The 22,291-nt window shown below is 45.1% G+C and overlaps 2 protein-coding genes and 1 pseudogene across 2 annotated transcripts; 1 reads left to right on the top strand and 2 right to left on the bottom strand.

The window, feature by feature from the left end:
• Positions 1-6,397: 6,397 nt before the first annotated feature.
• LOC142851000 (olfactory receptor 13G1-like) lies at positions 6,398-7,315 on the bottom strand. Its single transcript, XM_075974892.1, has one exon. The coding sequence runs from the start codon at positions 7,313-7,315 to the stop codon at positions 6,398-6,400; it is 918 nt and encodes a 305-aa protein (XP_075831007.1).
• A 7,451-nt stretch (positions 7,316-14,766) lies between these two features.
• On the top strand, positions 14,767-15,932 carry LOC142849881 (nucleophosmin pseudogene; annotated as a pseudogene).
• A 2,281-nt stretch (positions 15,933-18,213) lies between these two features.
• Positions 18,214-19,137, bottom strand: LOC142851354 (olfactory receptor 13A1-like). Its single transcript, XM_075975214.1, has one exon. It carries the CDS (start codon positions 19,135-19,137, stop codon positions 18,214-18,216), a length of 924 nt encoding a protein of 307 aa, XP_075831329.1.
• Positions 19,138-22,291: the final 3,154 nt, after the last annotated feature.

The raw sequence follows: 22,291 nt of genomic DNA, 5'->3' as shown, positions 1-22,291 counted from the left end.
CAAAAAATAAAAATAAACCAATGTCAATAAGATAAAAAAGCAAAACAAAAGTCACAGACATAAAAAATTTTTGTTGACCACTTTCTCTTGGCTAAATCTCTTAAAACTCATTGAGAATAGAAAGGAGGAGGAGGACAGGAGAAGGGAGAGGAAGTACATCTGAGACTACTTCTAAGATATGGTAGAAAGACGACTCGGTGGAGAAAGAGCAGCATCTACAGCAACAGCTGCCAACACAGTTCTGCATCGTTTTCAGATTAAACACATTCTTCCTCTGTGGGCCCATATTTCGATATGGCACAAAAGCCATTAGCCCGGTCCTAGCTGATCACGTAGCTCTGCAGACAAGCTGTCTCTGCCCTTAACAAAGACCAGGATGCCTGCTCCTAGCTTTTTTTGTTAAAATGTGGATTACCTGAGAAGAGATGTTTGACTGAAGCTGATGACTTAAGAGTTCAGATATTTGGTGCTTCCTTCCTTTTGTAATTTGGAAGGATGTCTTATAGAGATGCTAATTCAGGGCCTACCTGACTGCTAGATGCGGATGTGACTTGAGCCAAGGCACCTGGTTGCCTAGGTGATGGCGTAATTGGTTTTCCCCCTCCCTGCTCAATTTGGTGTGGGTATATAAAATGTTTGGAGAATAAACGGCGATCTGGCCTTTTCCATGATGATGGTGTAAGCTGTGTCGGTTCTTTTCCTCACGACTCCGTTCCAGCCGGTTTGAGGAATTAGGGAATTTATGTTGGACCCTCACGGGCCACGACATTCCTCATCCTGCTTCCTTGACCCTTCTTATACATTCTACCATACTAGGACTTGTGATGTAAATCAAATATGTTTATATTAATTAGCTTTTCATCCTTGTGACCAAAATATTTCTTCCAAAACATTTATTCTGTCTCATGGCTTTAGAAGCTTCAGTCCATGGGCGCTTGGCTCTTTGCTTTGCCCTAATGTGAAGCAGGACCTCATGGCAGTGGGATAATGTGGTGGAGAAACTTCCTCACCCTGTGATAGCCCAGGACACATATTAGAGGAACACCTGTGCTCAACTGGCTTTCTCCTTTCTAGAAAGCCCGAGATTTCTAGTATCCAGTCTCTGGGATGGTATTGCCCACATTGAGAGTGGATGCCTTGCTTCAGTGAATCCTTTCTGGAAACACTCTCACCTGCATGGACAGAAGGTCCATAAGTGATCTCCTAAGTAATTCTGGATCCAGTTGTGGTGAGAAAAAAGATTAACATATGTGTCATTGAGCTCAGCCCATTTCACCTGTTGGTTCCTTTCACACTGTTTGCTTCACCATCAAGTCACATTTTGTACTACTCCTTCTGTTATTAGTCACATGACTGCTGTTTAAGCTGTAGAACATCTGGTAATGACCCAAACACTAAGTATTCAAATGGCCACAAGCATATATACATGAATACATCTCATAAATACATTATTTGGTATAGCTAGAAATTTCTTTCTTGCCCTACAGTTCCCAAATAACCACTCAGAGGCTTAATATTAATTACAAATTATTTGAACTATTAGCTCAGGCTTATTATTAACCCATTTCTATTAGTCCATATTTTACCACAAGGCCCGTGGCCTGTTACCATGCCATCATACTTCTCCAGTGGCTGCTGGCATCTCCCAAACCCTGCCTTCCTTTTTTCTCTGTATCTTTGCTTGGATTTTCAGCCTGGCTCTTGGCCAAATCAGCTTCTTTATTAACCAATGATAATAAAACATATTCACAGCATACAGAAGGGTATTCCACATCAATTTGGGAATTCTTATCACAGTGAGACATGCCAACATTACCTACATGGAACACAGTATAACAGTGATCTTCCAAGAAAAGTCAGTTCACACAAAATACACCAGGCACTGGGTCCTAAGTCAGAATTGTGACTAAGGAAAACTATGAAGTGTCACTGTGTCTAGAAAAGGATTACTGTGCCAGTGACTGCCTCTGGTCTGACCTGAGTGTGTATTGAAATTAGGGGAAGCTCGGCAGGCATCAGAGGCTGTCCAGCTCAATGTCATAATCTTTTTTTATTACTTCTATAATGGGTGTCCTTCCCTTAACCTGAGATACAGACTATGCTCTAAGGAATCTTATGAAATAATGATGAGAAAGACATAAAATGTCAAACCAGGGCTATAGAGTCTACAGGAGGTGTGGACTGAGAACAGGGATTCCTCATCCTTATAACGTTGTAGTGGCTGTTGCACAGAAGTTCAAGGAATTTAATTAGGACTCACTAAAGACTTACACTCCATTATTAATTAGTAGTGAGGTTTGGTTCAGTGAGTCACAGAAGTAGCTTAATGTTTAAGAGCAGTGTTCTTACACCTAAATACATTAGAATGTATTAGATGTGGGGAAATATATAAGAGTTGCTTTAAAAATTGAAATGATCAGCAAATCCAGTACAAAATAAAATATTTCCTATATACGGACTTGAATATGCTGTCTGAGGTGACAGCTTAGCCTACATCTCAATAATCAGGAGATGCATACATACATGAAGCCTTTTTCCTGCTGCTTTCAGAGTTCCTCTCTAATCTTGGAGTCCTTGAGGAAGAAAATAAGATTTTTTGAGGATTGTTTTGAATTCCTTTTTTCTCAGGGTATAAATGAGGGGTTTGAGAGATGAGGTCACAGTGGTATATAAAGTATTCATGGCCTGTACAGGAGCCCAGAAGATCCCACAGTGGGCTGGATGTAGGTGTAGAACACTGTGGAGTGGTACAGGGTACCGGCACTGGTGGGTAGAACAAGTGGAGAAGGTACTCTTCTTGCTTTCTGCAGAGAAAAATAAGAGCAAATCAGAGCTAATAAGTAGGATGCTGGTGATGATGAAGCCATAGGACAACTAGCTAACAACAGAAATAAAATCAGCACCTTTACCTGGGAACCCTTTGGAAGAGCCTGTCCACTCTCCTGCCTCCATTTCCTGAAGACTCTGAAGATCCATGAGGGAGACCCAACCCTTGTTTTGGGCACCATTCCTTTGTATCAGACTCTGATACCCAGAGGTGCTCTGCACCTGCAAGTCCACTGGCCACACTGGCTTGAGAACTGGGTAATTGATCTTCCATTCCTCTGCCTTCTATTACAAATTCCCCAGTCTCAGCCCCAGTCCCATAGCAAACCACTTGCACAAGAGTCCCGTCTTCCCTCTCAGACTCAACTCCATGGCAACTGCACCAAATATCACAGCAGATCAAGCTTTACTCCTCCCTGTGGACCCTTTCAGCACTCTCCCTTTTTATAATTTCTTCTATTTTATTTTTTTAAAGAAAACAAACTAGCTTTTTTCATTATACATACCAATCCCAGTTTCCACTCCCTCCCCTCCTCCCATGCCCTTCACCTTCCCCCCACCCTAACCCCATCCACTCCTCAGAGAGGGTAAGGCACGTTGCTTTGGGGGAAGGTCCAAGGCCCTCCCTACTGTATCTAGGCTGAGCAAGGTATCCATCCAAAGAGACTAGGTTCCCAAAATGCCAGAACAAGCAGTAGGAATAAATCCTGGTGCCACTGCCATTGGCCCTGCATTCTTCCCCAGCCATACATCTATCACCCACATTCAGAGGGACTAGTTTGGACCTGTTCTGGCTCCTTCCCAGCTGGTTGGAGTTGGTGAGCTCCCATTGGCTCAGGAAAGCTGTTTCGGTGTGTCCCCATCATGGTCTTGACCACTTTGCTCATATTCTCACTCCTCCCACTCTTCAACTGGACTTTGGGAGTTCAGCCCAGTGCTCTGTTACAGGTCTCTACCTCTGTTTCCATCAGTTGCTGGATGACGGTTCTGTGGTGACATTTCCGATAGTCATCCATCTGACTACAGGACAAGGCCAGTTTGGGCCCCTCTCCATTATTGTTTAGGGTCTTAGCTGTGGTCATCCTTTTGGATTCCTGGGACTTTCTCTAGTGCCAGGTTTCTTGCTAGCCCCATAATGGCTTCCTCGGCTATCCCACTCTCTCAAGTTAACTTCAGCACTCTCTTTTAGTCCATCCTAACCCTTCCTTGCAGCCTCCAATACCTATGAACATGCTCTACCCCGACCCCCAATGGGAGAGGATAAGTGGACAGGGCAGAGGAAGGGTATTAGAGAGGGAGAGACAGGGAGGAGGAATAAGTAGAATTTAGGACATTTGAAGCTATAGATTTGATATATGGTTTAAATGAAGTTATACCACTTAGGGTGTTAATATCTTCCCAAGAGCCGGTGACTATCTAACAAACAACAGTTCCATGCTTTGGAAAATTTTTAAGTTGACAGCATGGGAGTTCAATCATCCCCCAAAACACTGTAGGCTATTGCTGTTGCCCTGGGTGGCCTCCTAGAATTTGAGGGTAGTCCTTATTGCTGAAGACATCATACACTTCAGATGTAGGATTTGGAGGAATCCAATTGTATTTCACCCAGAAGCCTCCTCCCTGAGGATGAACTTTTATAATACCAGAAGGTGATATATAGGCTGCCAAAGAAGGAAGACAATTGGTATCTTTCCCTCTGTGTTACCTATGAACTACGACAACAAGCAGCATGGCAAGATTTCCCTAAAGGTATAACAGCAACATTTATGTCTTGGCAGTAGCCAAAATCTGTCTAATTGGACTCAGAGCCCCTCAGTAGGACAGAATTCTTGCCTAGTACTGTAAACCCATCCAACTACAGTGGTTGGACAGGTCACAGACGTATAGAAGAACCTTCTACTGCCACGTTCCCAAACCAATACAAACTCTACCAGTATACCCACAGATAGGTGCAGCTCTCTCTCTTCATCAAAGCTTCTTAATGTATAGGAATCCAAAACTGATCAGAATGCATGGAGGAACTGACTGTGCGCTGCCCAGCCCTAATGTGTATTGTAGACCTAATGTATGTTAAAAATACAAAACAACCTCCACACCTAAGTCTCAAGGAACATCAGGGAGGAGGGGGTGACAAAACTATGAGCCAGAGGATTGAGATATATACTGCAACATTGTGTCATCTACACAGGACAGGAGCTGTATTGACAAACCCTCAAGAAAGTGGTTATTTAAACAAGACCTGAACAATGACAACCCCAGCTGACATGCTGATGTGGGTAGTGGAGATCTGAAGAGCCCTCTGCAACTAACCACTGCTCAGAGTGAGGGTCAGTCTTCCCCGTGGACTAGCCCCGTAATTAGTTATCCAGGACCAAGTGGTCAGCTCTAAATGCAAATGAATATGACAACTCCAAATGAATTTAGCAGGTTTTATTTGAATATTTATTCCTGCCTGGGTAAAAACAGAATGAATAAATAAAAAGGAAGCCATGAAGCTGAGAGAAAGAGGAGCACAGAAAATAGATTGAAAGGAGAGGAAATGATAAAAACACTATACACACATATGAGCTATAAGACAAACCTCAAAAATATGAAAATTAGCTAATTAATTGAATCTGTATTGAAAGGAGCAATAAAAAGCAGCCATTGGAAGGTACACAGGTCAACCAGAAGAAGACAGAGAGATCAAAAGGCCACCAGAATTAGCCCATGACCTTGATACAGTACAAGCCAGAAGTGAGGGTTGGGTTTGGCATCAAAGGTCTTTGGATTTATTCCAAGAAGTCAGCAGACCATGAAGGACAATAGCTATAGTCACCCTCATAGCTCCCTTTCTACCTACAACCTCCAAACTGACAGGCTCCCAATCATACGCCATACCTGCTACATCACTCCATAGTGGACATGATGAGGCCCTGGGTTCAAGAAACCTCTTGCTGCTAACACTGTGTGCTACTGACACCCTCAGGGTGAGAGCCAGCTTTGGCAGGCCTTATCTCATCACACAGGGCCACAACATGCCCACAGAATACCCACAACATACCCGCAGCATGGCAAGAATCTCCATGAAAATTCTTTCAGATGTATACTTAAAAGTGGAAGGAAATCAAATTTTCAGATATTTTACTAACAGGAAAGACCAATTGTCCTCAAATGACAAAGCCCGTTTTTATTCTCAGGTCCCCTGTCTACATGCAAGCCACAACCAAGGCTATACTCAGCCTTTGTTTTTAACCCTTTGTGGGTTAAAAGAGAAGAGGTGCACACAGCACTGTCTACTCAGAGCTCCTGGCTCACGTGACAGCAGCAGAGAGGGCTAGGAATAAGCCACACCCACTTTTGTTGTTTTGGGGGATTCACTTAACTGTTGAATATCATAGCTTTATGGATGCCCCTCTGATCCTACAGAGTATCAAGCAGAGGTCCTACGGCTTCTCGGTGAAGTGAAGCAGTCAGATAGTTGTCTCTTGTGGGTCAACAAATTGTGCCTCCAAGAAAAGTAATATGGACCACTAACAAACCTGAGATCCCCCAGTGCAGCAGAGAGGAAGGCAGCAGGGCCAGCAAAGACTCAGCAGCAGGACAGAAGTCTCCTAAGGGCAACTTTGACATCCTTGTTCCTCAGAGTGTAGATGAGGGGGTTCAAGGTGGGTGCCACAGAGGTGTAGATGACAGACACCACCTTGTCCTTGTTCAGTGAGTAGCTGGAGGAAGGGCGGATGTACGTGTAGATGACGGTGGAGTAGTACATGCTCACCACGATGAGGTGGGCAGAGCAGGTGGAAAAGGCACGCTGCTTGCCCTCAGCAGAGCGAATCCTCAGGATGCTGGCCACAATACAGCCATAGGAGAGGATGATCACAGAGAAGTTCCCTACAGCCAGAAATACATCTGCAGCAAAGGCCATGGCTTCGTTCAGTTGTGTTGGAGCACAGGAGAGCTTCAGCAGTGGGGGAATCTCACAGAAGAAGTGCTCTATCACGTTGGAGCTGCAGAAGGGTAGACGCAGCATCAGGCTTGTGTGCACGCTGGTGTTAGTGAGGCTGATGGCCCAGACAAGTCCAGCCAGGAACACACACACCCTAGGGCCCATCCAGGCACTATAGTGCAGGGGGCAGCAGATGGCCACAAAGCGGTCATAAGCCATCGCTGAGAAGAGCAGAAGCTCTGCCCCCAGTGACCATGTGAAGAAGAAGAGCTGGGTCATGCAGCCCCCATAAGAGATGGTCCTCTGCCCGACCATGCTGTCCAGTAGCTTGGGTAGGATCGTAGAGGTGCAGAGGATGTCCACCATAGCCAGGTTGACCAGGAAGAAGTACATGGGGGTGTGTAGGGATGGGCTGGCACTGATTGTCACCATAATGAGCAGGTTTCCTGAGACTGCAGCCATGTAGAGACAAAGGAAGCTGAGGAAAAGTGGTACCTGAAGATGAGGCATCTCTGAGAATCCCAGGATGAGGAACTCGGAGACCAGTGTCTCATTCATCATAAAACTGGGGAGGCCTCAGGATCCAGGAGCTGTGGCTTTTCTGTGGCAGCTCTGACAGGGTCTGAAGAGGAAACGCATACTCTAGTCCAAGTCTGTGTTAATCACCTCCCCCATGTGTGTTGAAATCCACCTAAATCTCAGACTGCCTCGGGTAAGAACAGAGCAATGTGCCACCCAGTGCTGCATGTATGTTTCTTGGTGTGGGACTTCTAGGAGACTTCTGTGACCACTCATGAGCCTTGGAGACTCAGGGTATTTCTCCATTGGGAGGGTTCTTTCCCCAGACTTCAGGGACCATGGAGAATGGCCAGGAAGACTCCAGGGGTGGAAGTCTGTGTGTCCTGCTAACAGGGATAGCTGCAGGTCCTTTCTATTCAAGGGCTCAGAGAGTGGATGAGAATGGAAAGGAATGATAAGATGGGAAGTGTCCCTCTCCTGGACATACAAAACACCGTCAACCATGGTCTTCAAGGGTGACTGGTGCCCTCACCTATGTAAATCACATCCATCCATCTGTGTGTCACTGGAACTGAAGATCAAAGGCTTTAAAGTAGGGCGCTGGGCAGTACTGAGCCCTGTCTCACCCTTACACCCATGTAGCCACACATTGGCCTCAAACTTAAAACTACAGCTGAGTTTAGAAAAGCCTTATACAGAGTGTGTCTGGATGCCTAAGGGCCACATTCCAGGGCTGAGGTGACTTCTCATATAAACTATTGCAGGAATACTGGAGCTTGAAGTTGACATTTGCAAATAATCCACTATATTATATTCCTTTTTAAGGATCGTTGTTATTTTCATGTGCCTGTATGCAGCCGGTGTCATAAGAAACTATTTCTTGATTTGGACCTCAACTCTCCTAACTGTCTCAGGTATTGTCTGCAAGGTGGATGACCTTATCTGAATATTACAAGGTTGTGTCCCTGTAGGGGTGACCAGAAGGTCGTGAACCACATCACCTGTGGAGTGTGCTCCCTGGTTCTGGAGATGCTGTAGAGTTCAACTCAACATCTGTGAAGGGAGTAGAAGGAAAAGAAGAAGAAGAGGTGGGAATAGGAACAGAAAGACAGAGAAAGGAAGACGGAGACATAAGTACAGGGACAGAAAAACAGGGAGGCAAAGATAGGGAGAGACAATACACACACACACACACACAGAGAGAGAGAGAGAGAGAGAGACAGAGACAGAGACAGAGACAGAGAGAGAGGCAGAGATGGGGGAGATAGAGGCAGGTTCTGAGAGGGGGATTACACTATGGTTTGACCAAGTAGTCCATTTTTTCATAAGCTTGCAGAAATTTCTCAAAAATAACAGCTTAAATGGTCTCTTGAACCTTGGTCACATAGGAAGAGCAATATACTCCCACTACCAAAACATTGTCATTAACATTCAAACACATGTATAGCTACAAGTACAATCAATACAAAACTCACATGGTAAGTCTATAAATCTTCCCAGGTGTCCTCTCCAGACATTTTTTTTCCTAACACCTCTCTTTCTTTCTCCAACTTTATTAGAACCAAATTAAGTTTAAAATATTTAAAGAGCATATGGTGACATCTCTAAGTTAAGAGAGGGCATTAGAATGTCTATGTGAGGACCAGAGTCCCTGCATCCTCTATAATGGAACAGCTATAAAGCTCACAGGGAGAAATCAGGCCCTGAGGGACCAATTAGGCAGAACCACATGAGCTTCTTGAGCAGGACTGGCTGGGGAGATGACCAAGCCTCTCCTCAGACAATACAGCACACATTTGGTAGGACCCATGGCCCAAGGGCTGGTCTCTGCCCTCTACCCAGGGACTTGCTGTCTGCCAACATCACCAGTGACAGCAGAGGCCAAAGGGAGCACTCAGGCAGATGAGATGTTTGTGCCTTGAGCCAATTTTCTTCCCAAACCACAATCTCTTCCATCTCAAAGAGTTCTTCATTCTAGGTAGAAGCACTGAAGAGCCCAAGGGCAGACACGTTCCCAGCTCTACTGGCTGTCCTCTGACACAGACTGTGACTGGTCACAATCAGCTTTATCTGCTCTGAGTGGATAATGTCCTCAGGCAGGTGCAGCTGTCACAATCCTGCTCTTCACCCAGCGAACAAGAACAAACTTCACCCATGCACAATAACATCTCTTCCTGGACTTGAAGCCATCCCGCCCTTAGCAAATCGTGCAGTACTAGTGTTGATCTATGTCTAGGAGACTGCCCTATCCCCGTAAAGGTCATGTGACTTCTGTGACTTTTCAGGGACCTAAACTATTTTATGTTGTAATATGGTTAGCTGGTTCTTGTATTGTCATGGCAAGCTACTGGCCTCAAGTTGACATCTGGGCTCTGGCCAGGGCACCTCTCCATACTGGGGATGGATCTTGACATAAACTCATCTTGCCTCAGTAATTGAATTCATGCCTTAATTGTTGTCTTCTTCTTGGATTCAAGGGCACATTCATATCTCACTGAGCTGCTTATAGTAATAAGGACTGGTACATTAGTTCATTATTTCCTCCATCACTTCCCTGTTTCTGCCCCCTGTAACATTGAGGTCCTGCTAGTTGGGGTTTCTGTTCCACCCGGTACCCCACAGCCAGCAAGCCCCAAAGAAAATCACACAGAGATCTCTATAAATTATAAAGCTGATTGGCCCATTAGCTCAGGCTACATATTAGCTCTTGTAGCTTATATTAACCCATTGTTCTTATCTATGCTAGTCATATGGTTCAGTACCTTTCTCAGCAGGGTAGCTCACATGTTGCTTCTTCAGAGTCTGGGCAGGAGTGGGAGGAATCAACTTACTCTTTCCCAGAATTCTCCTGTTCTCATTGCATCATTTCTACTTCCTGTCTGGTTTTCCCACCTATTCTTCCTGCCTGGCCAATCAGCATTTATTTAAAACATGATTGACAGAATACAGACAATTCTCCCACACCACTTCCCCCTCTTTAAAAAAAAAAAAGGAAAATACCCATAGTCCATTTTTGGGGAATGTGGGCATAGTATTCCAGGCTTCTTCCAGCTGGTTGGGGGTGCTGATAATCTTATGCGGACCTAAAGAAAATTTAGAGTTATGATCAAGTCCTGACTGAAGTATTCTGTGAGCCTTGATCATCTCAGGTAGCAGTCTTGAACCTGTTCTGGATGAAGAACTCAGACATCTGGGCCATCTATTCCTGCCGGAGATTTGTCAGGTGGTCTTCCTTGATCAAAGCTGATTTTTCTTAACTCTAAATAAACCCAGAGCCTCTTGTTTTCTGTGGAAACAAAAGCAAAATCTCTTCTCCAAAGTAACATACTTTTTTTAAAATTTATTTATTTATTAAGGATTTCTGCCTCCTCCCCGCAACCGCCTCCCATTTCCCTCCCCCTCCCCCGATCAAGTCCCCCTCCCTCACATACTTTTGACTTCAGTTTTGAAGTCAAGATCTTTTCAGAATACCTATCTTGGATTAATTCTGAAACATTTATAAGCAAATATATTTTAGCAGCTGTTGCTCCTTCATCAGCATTCAAACAATTTAAAGAGAGCATAATGGCATACAGGATCAAGATTCTCTGTGTATTTTCCATCTTTATGTGGCTTTATTTTAATCTCTATTTCTTTTATTTTTATTTTTACTTTTTGAGACAGGTTCTCTGTATATCTTTGTCCTGGAATAACTCTGTAGACCAGGCTGTCCTTGAACTCACAGAGATCCGTCTGTCTTTGCCTCCCAGGCAAATCCTACCGGCGTGGGCCACCACAACTGGCTACTCTCTTTCTTTCTTTTTTTTTAACTCTGAGAACTTTAACCTTTAGCCTGTATATATTTTTTACACACTGTAAACCATTTAGAGGTTTTCTTCCTCTTTGAGCCCCCTCCACATTCTCCACATCGCCAACAATTACTGATATAGATACTTTGAGTTCTGTTTCCCAGTACACACTTCCAGCCTGTGCCTGGTCATTTATGCGCTCAGTTACAATTTGTTGGTCACAGCTCTGAAGCAGGTCTCAAAACAAACTCAGGCAACAGTGCTGGCTTGCCTCAGAAGGGCCCTCCCTCACCCTACAAACCAACACACAGGACTGCACTGGTGCTGCAAGAGCTCTATCCATTGCTTCTAAATGCTCAGCTCCTCCTGTAGCTGTGATCTAGGCTAGGACTTCAACCCCAAATACCACGTCATTGTATGTTGAGACAAAGAGGGATTATCAGAATCTAACCACTTCACAAAAGCCCATCATCTGTTTACAAGACTCAGTGCATAAGCCCATGGGGAAATTTTTATATTCAAGCCATAACCTTCTCCTTTCATTGAACAATCTCTGACCATTCTACTTGGAGGAAACTATTTGGGCACTGGCTTTTCAAGACATTGGTTGTGTTAATGAGAGAGAAAACAAAAATTGAAGTGTTCAGAGTTGGCTTTAATCAATGTAAGAAGGAGATAAATCAGAAATCAGACTTCTTGCTTTTTCCCAGCTCTCTGTTCCCAGAATGCACCACCACCACCCAAGGAAGTGACCGGGAGTTAGTTTCAAACCCACAGCTATAGTAAAAATGAAATCCACCTCTAGGTGGAGACACACCCTTGTTGCCTCCCTCCGGTGTTAGACCACTTCAACAAGTCAAAGACCGGCTGTGGGGTGGGGTTCCCCCTAGAAAAGAGAGTTCTCCTTAAGATAGTATATACTTTCTGTCCTAGGACTCTCTCCCCCTAGCACAGGAGCTGCCATGAGACTTGCCTGGGTCTGCTGCCTTTCTGAGTCCTGACTCAGGGACAGAACTGTGCCTTTTGCTTTCCTCTGTCTTTTTCTTTCAGGTGCAGGACAGAGTGTGAAAATGCCTGAAACTCCCTAACACTTTCAGGCTTCTCTCTCTCTCTCTCTCTCTCTCTCTCTCTCTCTCTCTCTCTCTCTCTCTCTCTCTGCTACCCACCTGTGACTGTCTGCTACCACATGACAGTCCTTCCTTCAGGCTGGTTTTCATACATGGATAATTTTCCCCTTCTTTTCGCCATTCTTTTCTTCCAGGGCAGTCACAAGATTTAGAGTGCTTGCCATGGATTTTTTTTATTTTAATTCCCTAACCCTTCGGGCCTTCTTCCTTTCTTCCTAAACAATCCCCCTAGCCATGTGGCTTACTGCCATGTCTATTTAACTGTTTTACTTCCAACAGAATGCCTCCACCCCACCTCCCCTTCTCCATTCTTTTCCTCTGGACAGGTGCAACATTTACAGTTTGTCTGAACCCGAGGTTTTCCTTTTCAGCTCTAATAAGCTGTCCTTGCACTTCCCTGTGAGTTGGTCCTTAAGGTAACGTATTACTAAGACTTGAAACTCAGCAAGGGACCCGACTTTCCTGATAGGACATGATGGCTCCACTCAGACTCTCCACGATTGCACTCCTTTCCTGTCCTTTAAGTAGTTTGTCAGCTAAGAAAATGAACTCATTCCTAACCCCCAGAAGCTTTCAGACACTTCAAACCCCGAAAAATAATAACACCCCAAAACTCACAATATCTTCTGTGGGAACATTTTATTTATCCAGAATATACTTTGCTTCTTGAATAAAACCGCTCACCTAACCCAAATGAGATGGTAAAGGTCATTACTGAGACTCCTACCCACATCACAATTGCTGTAGCTGGAGATACAATGTGAGAGACAGCAAGTATGCCCTCCTGCAGGATAGCTTGACACACCCATGGCCACCCTGAATCAAGGTGGCTTTGGTGGCCCTGGGAGAGCTTGGTTTACAGCAATGGCAATGAAATAAGCAGAACAATAGAGCACGGAGTGAGATCTGTGGTCATGGGGTTGTTGGCATTCTCCACTGGAGAAGAGAGGTCACAAGCACCACTCTTTCCTGTCTACCTGTACAAAAATCTTAGAAATGCTAAGGTATACAGATATTAAACTTGATAAGGGCAGGACTATTAATTAATGCAGCTGTCCATCAAATCATTCATTCACCAAGCTTAACTTGACAGAGTCTTTCTTTGGTCTGTCCACCCTTTGAGTATTCGGAATACATAGATGATGCTTTAACAGGCTGTCCAGGAAAGTCACACCACATCTCCTGTAGCACACATTAAGCCAATCTACCACCACACTGCCCACAATACATTCAAACTTGTCTGGTCTCAGAAGCTAAGGAGAGTTAGGCCTGGTTAGTACTCACTCACGTGGAAGAGCCTACTATACAGAGCAATGACTTATAGACTTGTCTTAAGGTTATTATATTACATGTCACAGAAGAACAAAGATGAAGTAAGGTTTCTTATAAGGAGATCCTTATGAGGGGAGGGGAGAGGCGAACTTGAAGGAATGGGATAGTCGAGAAGGGAGAAGGACAGAGATGGAGAGCAAGGAAAGAGATTATCTTGGTGAGGGAGCCACTATGGGGCTTGCAAGAAACTGAGCACAAGAGAAATTTCCAGGAATCCACAAGGATGACCCCAGCCAAGACCCTAAGCAATAGAGGAGAGGGTGCCTGAATTGGCCTTGCCCTGTAGTCGGGTTGATGTCACCATAGAACCTTCATCCAGTAACTGATGGAAGCAGAGGCAGAGATCCACAGCAGAGCACTGGACTGGTCTCCCAAAGTCCAGTTGAAGAGTGTGAGGAGTGGGGGCTGGAGAGATGGCTCAGAGGTTAAGAGCATTGCCTGCTCTTCCAAAAGTCCTGAGTTCAATTCCCAGCAACCGCGTGGTGGCTTACAACCATCTGTAATGGGGTCTGGTGCCCTCTTCTGGCCTGCAGGCATACACACAGACAGAATATTGTATACATAATAAATAAATAAATAAATAAATAAATAAATAAATAAATAAATAAATATTTTTAAACAGAGTGGGAGGAGTGAGAAAATGAACAAAGAGATTAAGACCGTGATGGGGATATCCACTGGAACAGCTTACCTGAACTAATGGGAACTCACCAACTCTTGCCTGGCAGGGAAGGAACCAGCATAGGACCAAACTAGGCCTTCGGAATGTGGGTGGCAATTGTATGACTGGGGCAGACTGTGAAGCCACTGGTAGTGGCACCAGGATTTATCCCTACTGCTTTTACTGGCTTTTTGGAACCCATTCTCTTTGGAGGGATACCTTGCTCAGCCTAGGTATAGTAAGGATGGTCTTCGTCCTTCCTCAAAGCAATGTGCTAGACTTTATTGACTCCCCATGGGAAGACTTACCCCTCTGAGGAGTGGATGGGGGTAGGGAGAGAAAGTGGTGGGGATAGGAGGAAGGTAGGGAATAGAAACTGGGATTGGTATGTAAAATGAGAAAAGATAGTTTTTTAAAAATAAATAAATAAATAAATGATTAGGCTTCAAATTCTGTGCCTCTTTCTATCAATGTATGTATGATGTGATAAAAGAGTTAGAGATCCCATTCAGTGTTGCTGAGAGTGGGAAGGGTAAAATCTGCATGAAAACTTCATTATAAAACTCAGCAGAGCCCTGGCGTGATTCCGTCCTGCGTGCCTGTTCTGAGGAGCAGCAGGCAGAACCCTCCGTCCGACTTCTCTGCCACTGAAGAACGCGCCTTCACCTCATGGAAGACTCCATGGACATGGACATGAGCCCTCTAAGGCCTCAGAGCTACCTTTTTGGCTGTGAACTAAAAGCCTACAAAGATTATCACTTTAAGGTGGATAATGATGAGAATGAGCACCAGTTATCACTAAGAACGGTTAGTTTAGGTGCTGGGGCAAAAGACGAATTACACATCGTAGAGGCAGAAGCAATGAACTATGAAGGCAGTCCAATTAAAGTAACACTGGCAGCTTTGAAAATGTCTGTACAGCCAACAGTTTCTCTTGGGGGATTTGAAATAACACCCCCTGTGGTCTTAAGACTTAAGTGTGGTTCTGGGCCTGTGCACATTAGTGGACAGCATCTAGTAGCTGTAGAGGAAGATGCAGAGTCAGAAGATGAAGATGAGGAGGATGTAAAGCTGTTGAGTATGTCTGGAAAGCGATCCGCTCCTGGAGGTGGCAACAAGGTTCCACAGAAAAAAGTAAAACTTGATGAGGATGATGATGAAGATGATGAGGATGATGAGGATGATGAAGATGATGACGACAATGGTTTTGATGATGAGGAAGCTGAAGAAAAAGTTCCAGTGAAGAAATCTGTATGAGATACCCCAGCCAAAAATGCACAAAAATCAAACCAAAATGGAAAAGACTTAAAACCATCAACACCAAGATCAAAGGGTCAAGAGTCCTTCAAAAAACAGGAAAAAAACCCTAAAAACACCAAAAGGACCTAGTTCTGTAGAAGACATTAAGGCAAAAATGCAAGCAAGTATAGAAAAAGCGCATTGAACATTCCTGGGCACTGCTGGTAAATTAAGCCCAAAGATGGGGAAAGAGGAAAAGGAGAAACAAATATAGTCCGTACTGCGTACCATCAACAATCCAGACTGAAGTCTTCTATTTAATCTCAATTCCCTTTCCTGATTGGCCATCCATTCACCCTTGCACGCTGGAAGCAATCTCTTGTTTTCCTAAAGCATTTTTCTTTCACTCTTGTGATGCATAGAACTTTACTGCTTTCTACACTTGTGCATATGCCTCATCTCTTACCATGTTTTAATACCTTTGTATCCTTAGCTGTTCAATAAATTTTTTGAATAAACCAAAAAAAAAAAAAACTCAGCAGATCCACACCCTGAAGCCTCTCCCATGCCGGTCACAGTCTCCAGAGAGGACGGAAATCATGGAAGAGGACTTATGCACAGTAATTTATGGAAGCTGCATAATAAAATGTGTTCTAATCACAGAACTTAGTGTGCATCAAAATTAGAAAGGAACAAAGTACTAGTCACCCATGAGAACAGGAATGAATCTTTAAAATACTGCTGCGGGGTTGCAGAGATGGATGGAGATAGAGGCAGAGACCCACACTGGAGCACTGGACTGAGCTCCCAAGGTCCAGATGAAGAGCAGAAGGAGGGAGAACATGAGCAAGGAAGTCAGGACCGTGAGGGGTGCGCCCACCCACTAAGACAGTGGGGCTGATCTAATGGGAGCTCACCAAGGCCAGCTGGACTGGGTCTGATGGAGCATCTGATCAAACCGTACTCTCTGAATGTGGCTGACAATGGGGGTTGACTGAGAAGCCAATGATAATGGCACTGGGTTTTGAATTTACTGCATGTACTGGCTTTTGGGGAGCCTAGTCTGTTTGGATGCACACCTTCCTAGACCTGGATGGAGCGGGGAGGGCCTTGGACTTTCCACAGGGCAGGACACCCTGACTTCTCTTAGGACTGGAGAGGGGGAGGAGGATGGGGAAGAGGAGGGAAATGGGATGAGGGGAGGAGGTGGAAACTTAATAAATAAAAAAATAAAATAAAGAAAAAGAAAAAATACTCTTAGGACTGGAGAGCGAGGGGTAGGGGGAGTAGGGGGAGTGGGAGGGAAATGGGAGGATAGGAGGAGGTGGAAATTTTAAATAAATAAATAAATATAAAAATAAATTTAAAAAAAGAAAAAAGGAAATAAAATTAATAAAACAGAAACAAGCACTGTGCTATGAAAAAAGACACTGGCAAAAGAATGTGGGCTGTGTGATTTCATTTGTACCAAGTTCTACAACACACAAAACTCACCTATAGCTGAAACAACAGAACAGAGACGACCTCAGGCCTTACAGGCTGAGCAGCCCTGGGTGGAGCATCCTAGATTGAAGGTTACCATCTCCAGTCTTCACAGAGACTTAGCCTGCGCAGCTGTATGTGTGTGCCAAACCTCAGTAAATGACACCCAACTCATGCATTTCATGGCCTGAAAATTTTACTGAAAGAGCTATAAGCTAGAAAAACCCATACACAAATGACGGTCTCTACTATGCATACGAATGCATTTAAGGAGGAGTGGAAGTGCAGCGTGCTTTGAAAGGAGTAAAACAGAGGGTCACACGAGTAAAGCAAGGAAGCAGATCTCAAGCAACGGCCCAGCAGGAGAGCAGTGGGGACAAATTCCCAGGTATCCTGCTCAATCCTGTCCCGTTCACTATGCTTGAACTCTTTCAGTAAGGTGCTGTGGGCATTCAAACCCTACACACAGGGTAGAAAGCACATCTCAAGAACAAAGGAGTAGGGCCAACGGCATGGCTCGGCAGGTAAGGGTGCTGGCTGCCAAACCTGATAACCTGAGTTCGAGTCGGAGAGCCCATATGGCAGAAGGAAAGAGTGGGTTCCTATAGCCTGGTCTCTGATCTCTACATGAACAAGCAGCTAACAAACAGTTCAAGGTCTTCAAACACCAGTTCCACCAATGGATTCAGAGGACAGGGGCAGAAGCAGCTGTTCATTTGGATGTTGCTACCAACAGCACCAAATACTACAGGGCTCATCACAGCCTAGAGAAAATGGCCTGGAGGAGAAAGGAGAGTCCAGGACTGCAGAACTGAGAGACTAAAGGTAGAATGAACTCCTAGTCACGCTGAAGACACTTTTGTCCAAACAAACAAAAAAGACTGGTACCCTCTGTAACGATGACAGAACTTCCCAACAGAAGAGGAAGAGATAAGTCAACCCACCCCTTCCTGGGCATCACTGGTATGGGAGGCATACTTGTACCTTCTCCTCTCACTGGTGTGGAGATCATGAAACCATGAGACAGTTCTTCTCAAGTCTAATATCAGGTTCTGGATGATTTTCACCAACACAGGATTCCAAAAGATCCTACATCAGAGACAGCAGGCTATAGACATGCAGCCTTCCCCGAACCTGGATGCCCACTGACAGAAAGAAATGACAAGTAGCTCCTCCAAGAGAGGCACATTGCATGTACATCTGCCACATAAATTACACGTCTGTTCCTTGCCATGGCATCAAATTCTTAGTCATAGGTTCCAACTAGTTCATCAGCAGCTGGATTGAGCTGCACCACTGCTTTCTGCCTCCTCAACAGACACAGGGAAACACCTTCCTGAGGGCCACCTTGACATCCTTATTCCTCAGAGAGTAAATGAGGGGGTTCAGGGTCGGGCTGACTGCTGTGTACAATAAGGCAACCACCTTGCCATTTTCCAAGGAGGATCCAGAGCCAGGCTGCACATAGGTATAGATGACAGTAGAGTAATACAAGGTGACCACCACCAGATGGGCAGAGCAGGTGGAGAAAGCACGCTTCTTGCCCTCTGCAGAGCGGATGCGTAGGATGCTGGCAATGATGAAGCTGTAGGATACCATGGTAAACAGGAAGTTGACCACGCCAAAATAAACGTCTGCGATGACAATCATGATGTTGTTGAGGGTGGTCGGGCTGCAAGACAGCAGTAGCAGTGTTGGGATTTCACATAAAAAGTGACGAATTTGGTTGGGGCCACAGAAATGGAGCCTTGCCATCAGGCCAGTGTGCACGGATGTGCTAACTGCACTGATGACCCACACACTGCCCGCCAGCAGGACACAGACGGGCCAATTCATCAGCATGCTGTAGTGCAGTGGGCGACAGATGGCCACATAGCGGTCATAGGCCATGGCTGTGAGAAGCAGCAGCTCGGCCCCCAGAAACCAGGTTAGGAAGAAAAGCTGGGTCAAGCATCCCTTATAAGAGATGTGGCTGCCCTTCCCCACCAGACCCTCCAACAGCTTGGGAAGAACAGTGGATGTGCAGACAATGTCAAGCAGAGCCAGGTTTGCAAGGAAGAAGTACATGGGGGTGTGAAGACTTGGGTTCAGGCTGATGGCCATGATAATGAGGGTGTTTCCTGCAAGAGCCAGGATATAGAAAATTGAGAAAAAGGCCAAGAAGAAAGCCTGGAACCCAGGATCCCCAGAAAATCCCTGCAGGACAAACTCTACCACTGCTGTGTAGTTGTTCATTGCAATTTGAGACTGAGCCCTTGGGAGTTACTGTGACACAGCTGGGTATGGTCAAGGAGACACAGGGTGTAGAGCATCCATCATCTCTCATGGGGTCTTTCAGGTGTGACTAGGAATGCTTGTCATGGGTGCTGTTGCTGTAGAAAACACATAAGTAACATGATGACATCATCTCTCAACATAGTCCGCTAATCTGAACTCTCCAGTCTGTACACAACAGACCCAGAACAAAAGAAAACCCTACCTATGGTGGGCAATATCCTTCTGTAGTATCTGTTTGCTTTGATATTGATCATGTCCTATGATATCCTGAGACCTGGAATTTCTATAAGCCTATATGCCAGACAGCTAAAGCTTACCAAGGGCCAATCTGGTCTCCAGCACAGGTTTTTTTAGGACCTAGATATGAGCAGCCTCATCAGGGAGTAGACCAGGCTTCTCAGATGTAGGCTGCAAAACAGTTCTGGGGAAGCATGCTTGGGGGTCTGGAGCATGGAGCAGTGACAGCATTCCATGCAATTGGCACAGATGGTCCTGGCCCTTGGAAGATGAAATCTACTTCTCTTGTGAACACCACAACTGTCTATTTCTTCCTGGTCACCCTAAGCACTCCTTGTGAATAGTAAACACAGAGATAGGCATCACCTGCCTTTCCTGGGCCTGGTGAAGACTAGTGTCTGTCAGAGAAGGTGTCAGGCTGTGCCAGGGCTGGAAACACAGCATGAAAGGCATGGACACAGCTTCACCCAGTTCCCAAATTTCTAGGCTATCACCCTTGCCCTGTGTCAAACATGTCTTCCCTACACATCATGCACCCGTCTATCTCTAATCAGGCCTCTTCAAACATATGCATTTCTTAGGCCTAGAAGCAGGTAGACTTATGTGGTAAACAAAGTTCTGCACTCTCTAGTGTCTCCATGGGACTGAGTGGTCACAGACCCTTGCTAGAGATTCAGGAATGGGCTGTTGGCTCCATGGAAACAAATAGCCCATACCAGGGTATGTCCTGAACAAGAAAGCATATCTTCTCCTCTGAAAATGCACAGATCAAGGCCTTTTTCCTGCAGGGTGATCTTGAAACTCCCACTGAAGAACCAAGAAACCCATAAAGCCTCCAGGGCCAATACTTGTCCCTGCAAAAGCAAACGTTGGTCTGTCAGCATCCCTGCAGATGTCCGTTGGCCTCATAAAGTATACAGGGCTTCTCAGTGAGCCCCTAAATCCTCTCTGTCTGCCTGCAGCTCTGGATCACAGGTGGCTTTGAGCCCTGAACTCTGCACCAGATTCACAGGAAACCACCATGCCTCTCTCAGAGATTCAGATCTGCCTCAGAGCCAAGTTACAAGGCAAGCTTTCTGTTCTGCACTGATCAATGGCTCAGATAGTTCCCAAAGCAGACTCACAGAGGCCAAGCTCTTAGTTTCAAACTGAAACTGTGAAGGAAAATGACTCTGGGAACAAATATTTTAAAATATTTATATAGGTCAGGACAAAATCAAGTATCTTTTGAGAATAATCACACACACACACAAAGAAAAAAAGCAGGGACGGTAGATACCCATAGGAAAGATGTGAGAAGAGGAAGGATCAACTCACATGGAAAGAGTGTCCCTGAGTGCCCATCTAAGTCCAAGATGTCTGCATGTCATGGAGAACATGCAGTGTGGCCACAGGGTGAGAGTCCTCTGTCTCTTTTGTTTGCTATTGACCTTAAAGCAGAGTTTGCCCCTTGGGGTGGACACTGAGATTTCTGAGGAATGTCCCTCAGAGAGCAATTACCCACTTTGAGGTAAACAGGAGTCCCTGCTGGGGCCATAGTCCCCAAGCTGAGGCACCAGGACGCTAAGACACAGAGAAAGAAGGCACCTGAGGTCATATGCACAGGTCTAGGACACTGAACTCTATAGTGACTTCTACCCTGGGGATGCCCTCAAGACAGCTTGGCTGAGAGTCATGGCCATTTGATCCATGTAAGAAGACAGATTTCACATTAACATACAATTCCTGAGCATAGTCTATGGGTTTACCTCACCTAACTATATCATCTTGGTGTCACATAGTTCTATCAATAAACCAACACTGATTGGTCCATTATTGTATAGGGAGATTGAGCAAGGACCATTCTCATTGCATTGCTTGGGGAGTGTGGTCAATAAGGGACATCACAGTTGAGGTTGGTCATGAGTGTATGCAACTTTTCATTGCAGTGTTCAAATCCTCTCATGAGGACAGAGTTTGTGAAGTCTGTGGTTATCAAGACCAGAATCAGTAAACAGGACTTCAGTTCCACCATGTTCTGTGCACTGGGTATAGATAACAAGGGCACCTGAGTTCTTAGCTGTAGATTGGCTTCCCTGCAGAGGAAGAAGGCCCACAGAAGGTGGGAGGATCATCTTCTGAAGTTCTAGAACAGTTAAGAAAGCAACCTATTCAGAATCAGCTATTATAAAAAAAAATCCAAAGGAACTAAAATGATCACACTTCACAAACCAAATGATCATTGTCCACCTTAAGTTCCAAATCTTCCCAAGTGTCCTCAAACTCTGTCAATACACACATTCTCAGTCTGTCACAAAACTTCTCCCTCTTAGCATAACAGCAAATGCAACAGTCTCAGCACAACTCAAGATTTGAGCAATTCCTAGAAGACATCAAGATGTGATATGATGTCATCAGAGAGGCTTCCATTGGCAGTTGATGGGAACACATGCAGAGATCCACAGCTGAACATTAGGCAAAGAGATAGCCCAACTTGAAGATCTCCATCAGGTCCTTCCCTTTGTAGGTCAGGGAACACAAAGGAAGAGGGAGAGGAATAATTGTAGGAACCAAGGGGGTCAAGAACACCAGGAGAACATGACCCACAGAATCAACTGAGCAGGGCTCTTAGGGGCTCACAAAGACTGAAGAGACAATAATGGGGACTGCGTGAGTCTGCACTGGTCCTCTGCATGTATGTTATAGTTGTTAACTTGGTGGTTTTGTGGGACTCCTAACAACAGGGGTTGGGGCTGTCTCTGACTCTTCTACCTGCTCTTCAGACCCTTTATCTCCTACTGGATTGGCTGGCCCAGCTCTGATATGAGGGTTGGTGTCTAGTCTTACTGTATCTTGTTAGCTATGTTCAGATGCTGTTTCTGGGAGGCCTGCTCTT

The sequence above is a fragment of the Microtus pennsylvanicus genome, chromosome 5 (genome assembly GCF_037038515.1).
Source record: "Microtus pennsylvanicus isolate mMicPen1 chromosome 5, mMicPen1.hap1, whole genome shotgun sequence".
NCBI classification, from domain to species: Eukaryota; Metazoa; Chordata; class Mammalia; order Rodentia; family Cricetidae; genus Microtus; species Microtus pennsylvanicus.
The sequence above is the reverse complement of the archived record's forward strand: the minus strand, read 5'-3'. Positions and strand labels throughout refer to the sequence as shown.

Bases quoted from the DNA above. Each gene is read 5' to 3' on its own strand.
- LOC142851000 (XM_075974892.1), bottom strand. From the start codon at position 7,315: ATGATGAATGAGACACTGGTCTCCGAGTTCCTCATCCTGGGATTCTCA.
- LOC142851354 (XM_075975214.1), bottom strand. From the start codon at position 19,137: ATGAACAACTACACAGCAGTGGTAGAGTTTGTCCTGCAGGGATTTTCT.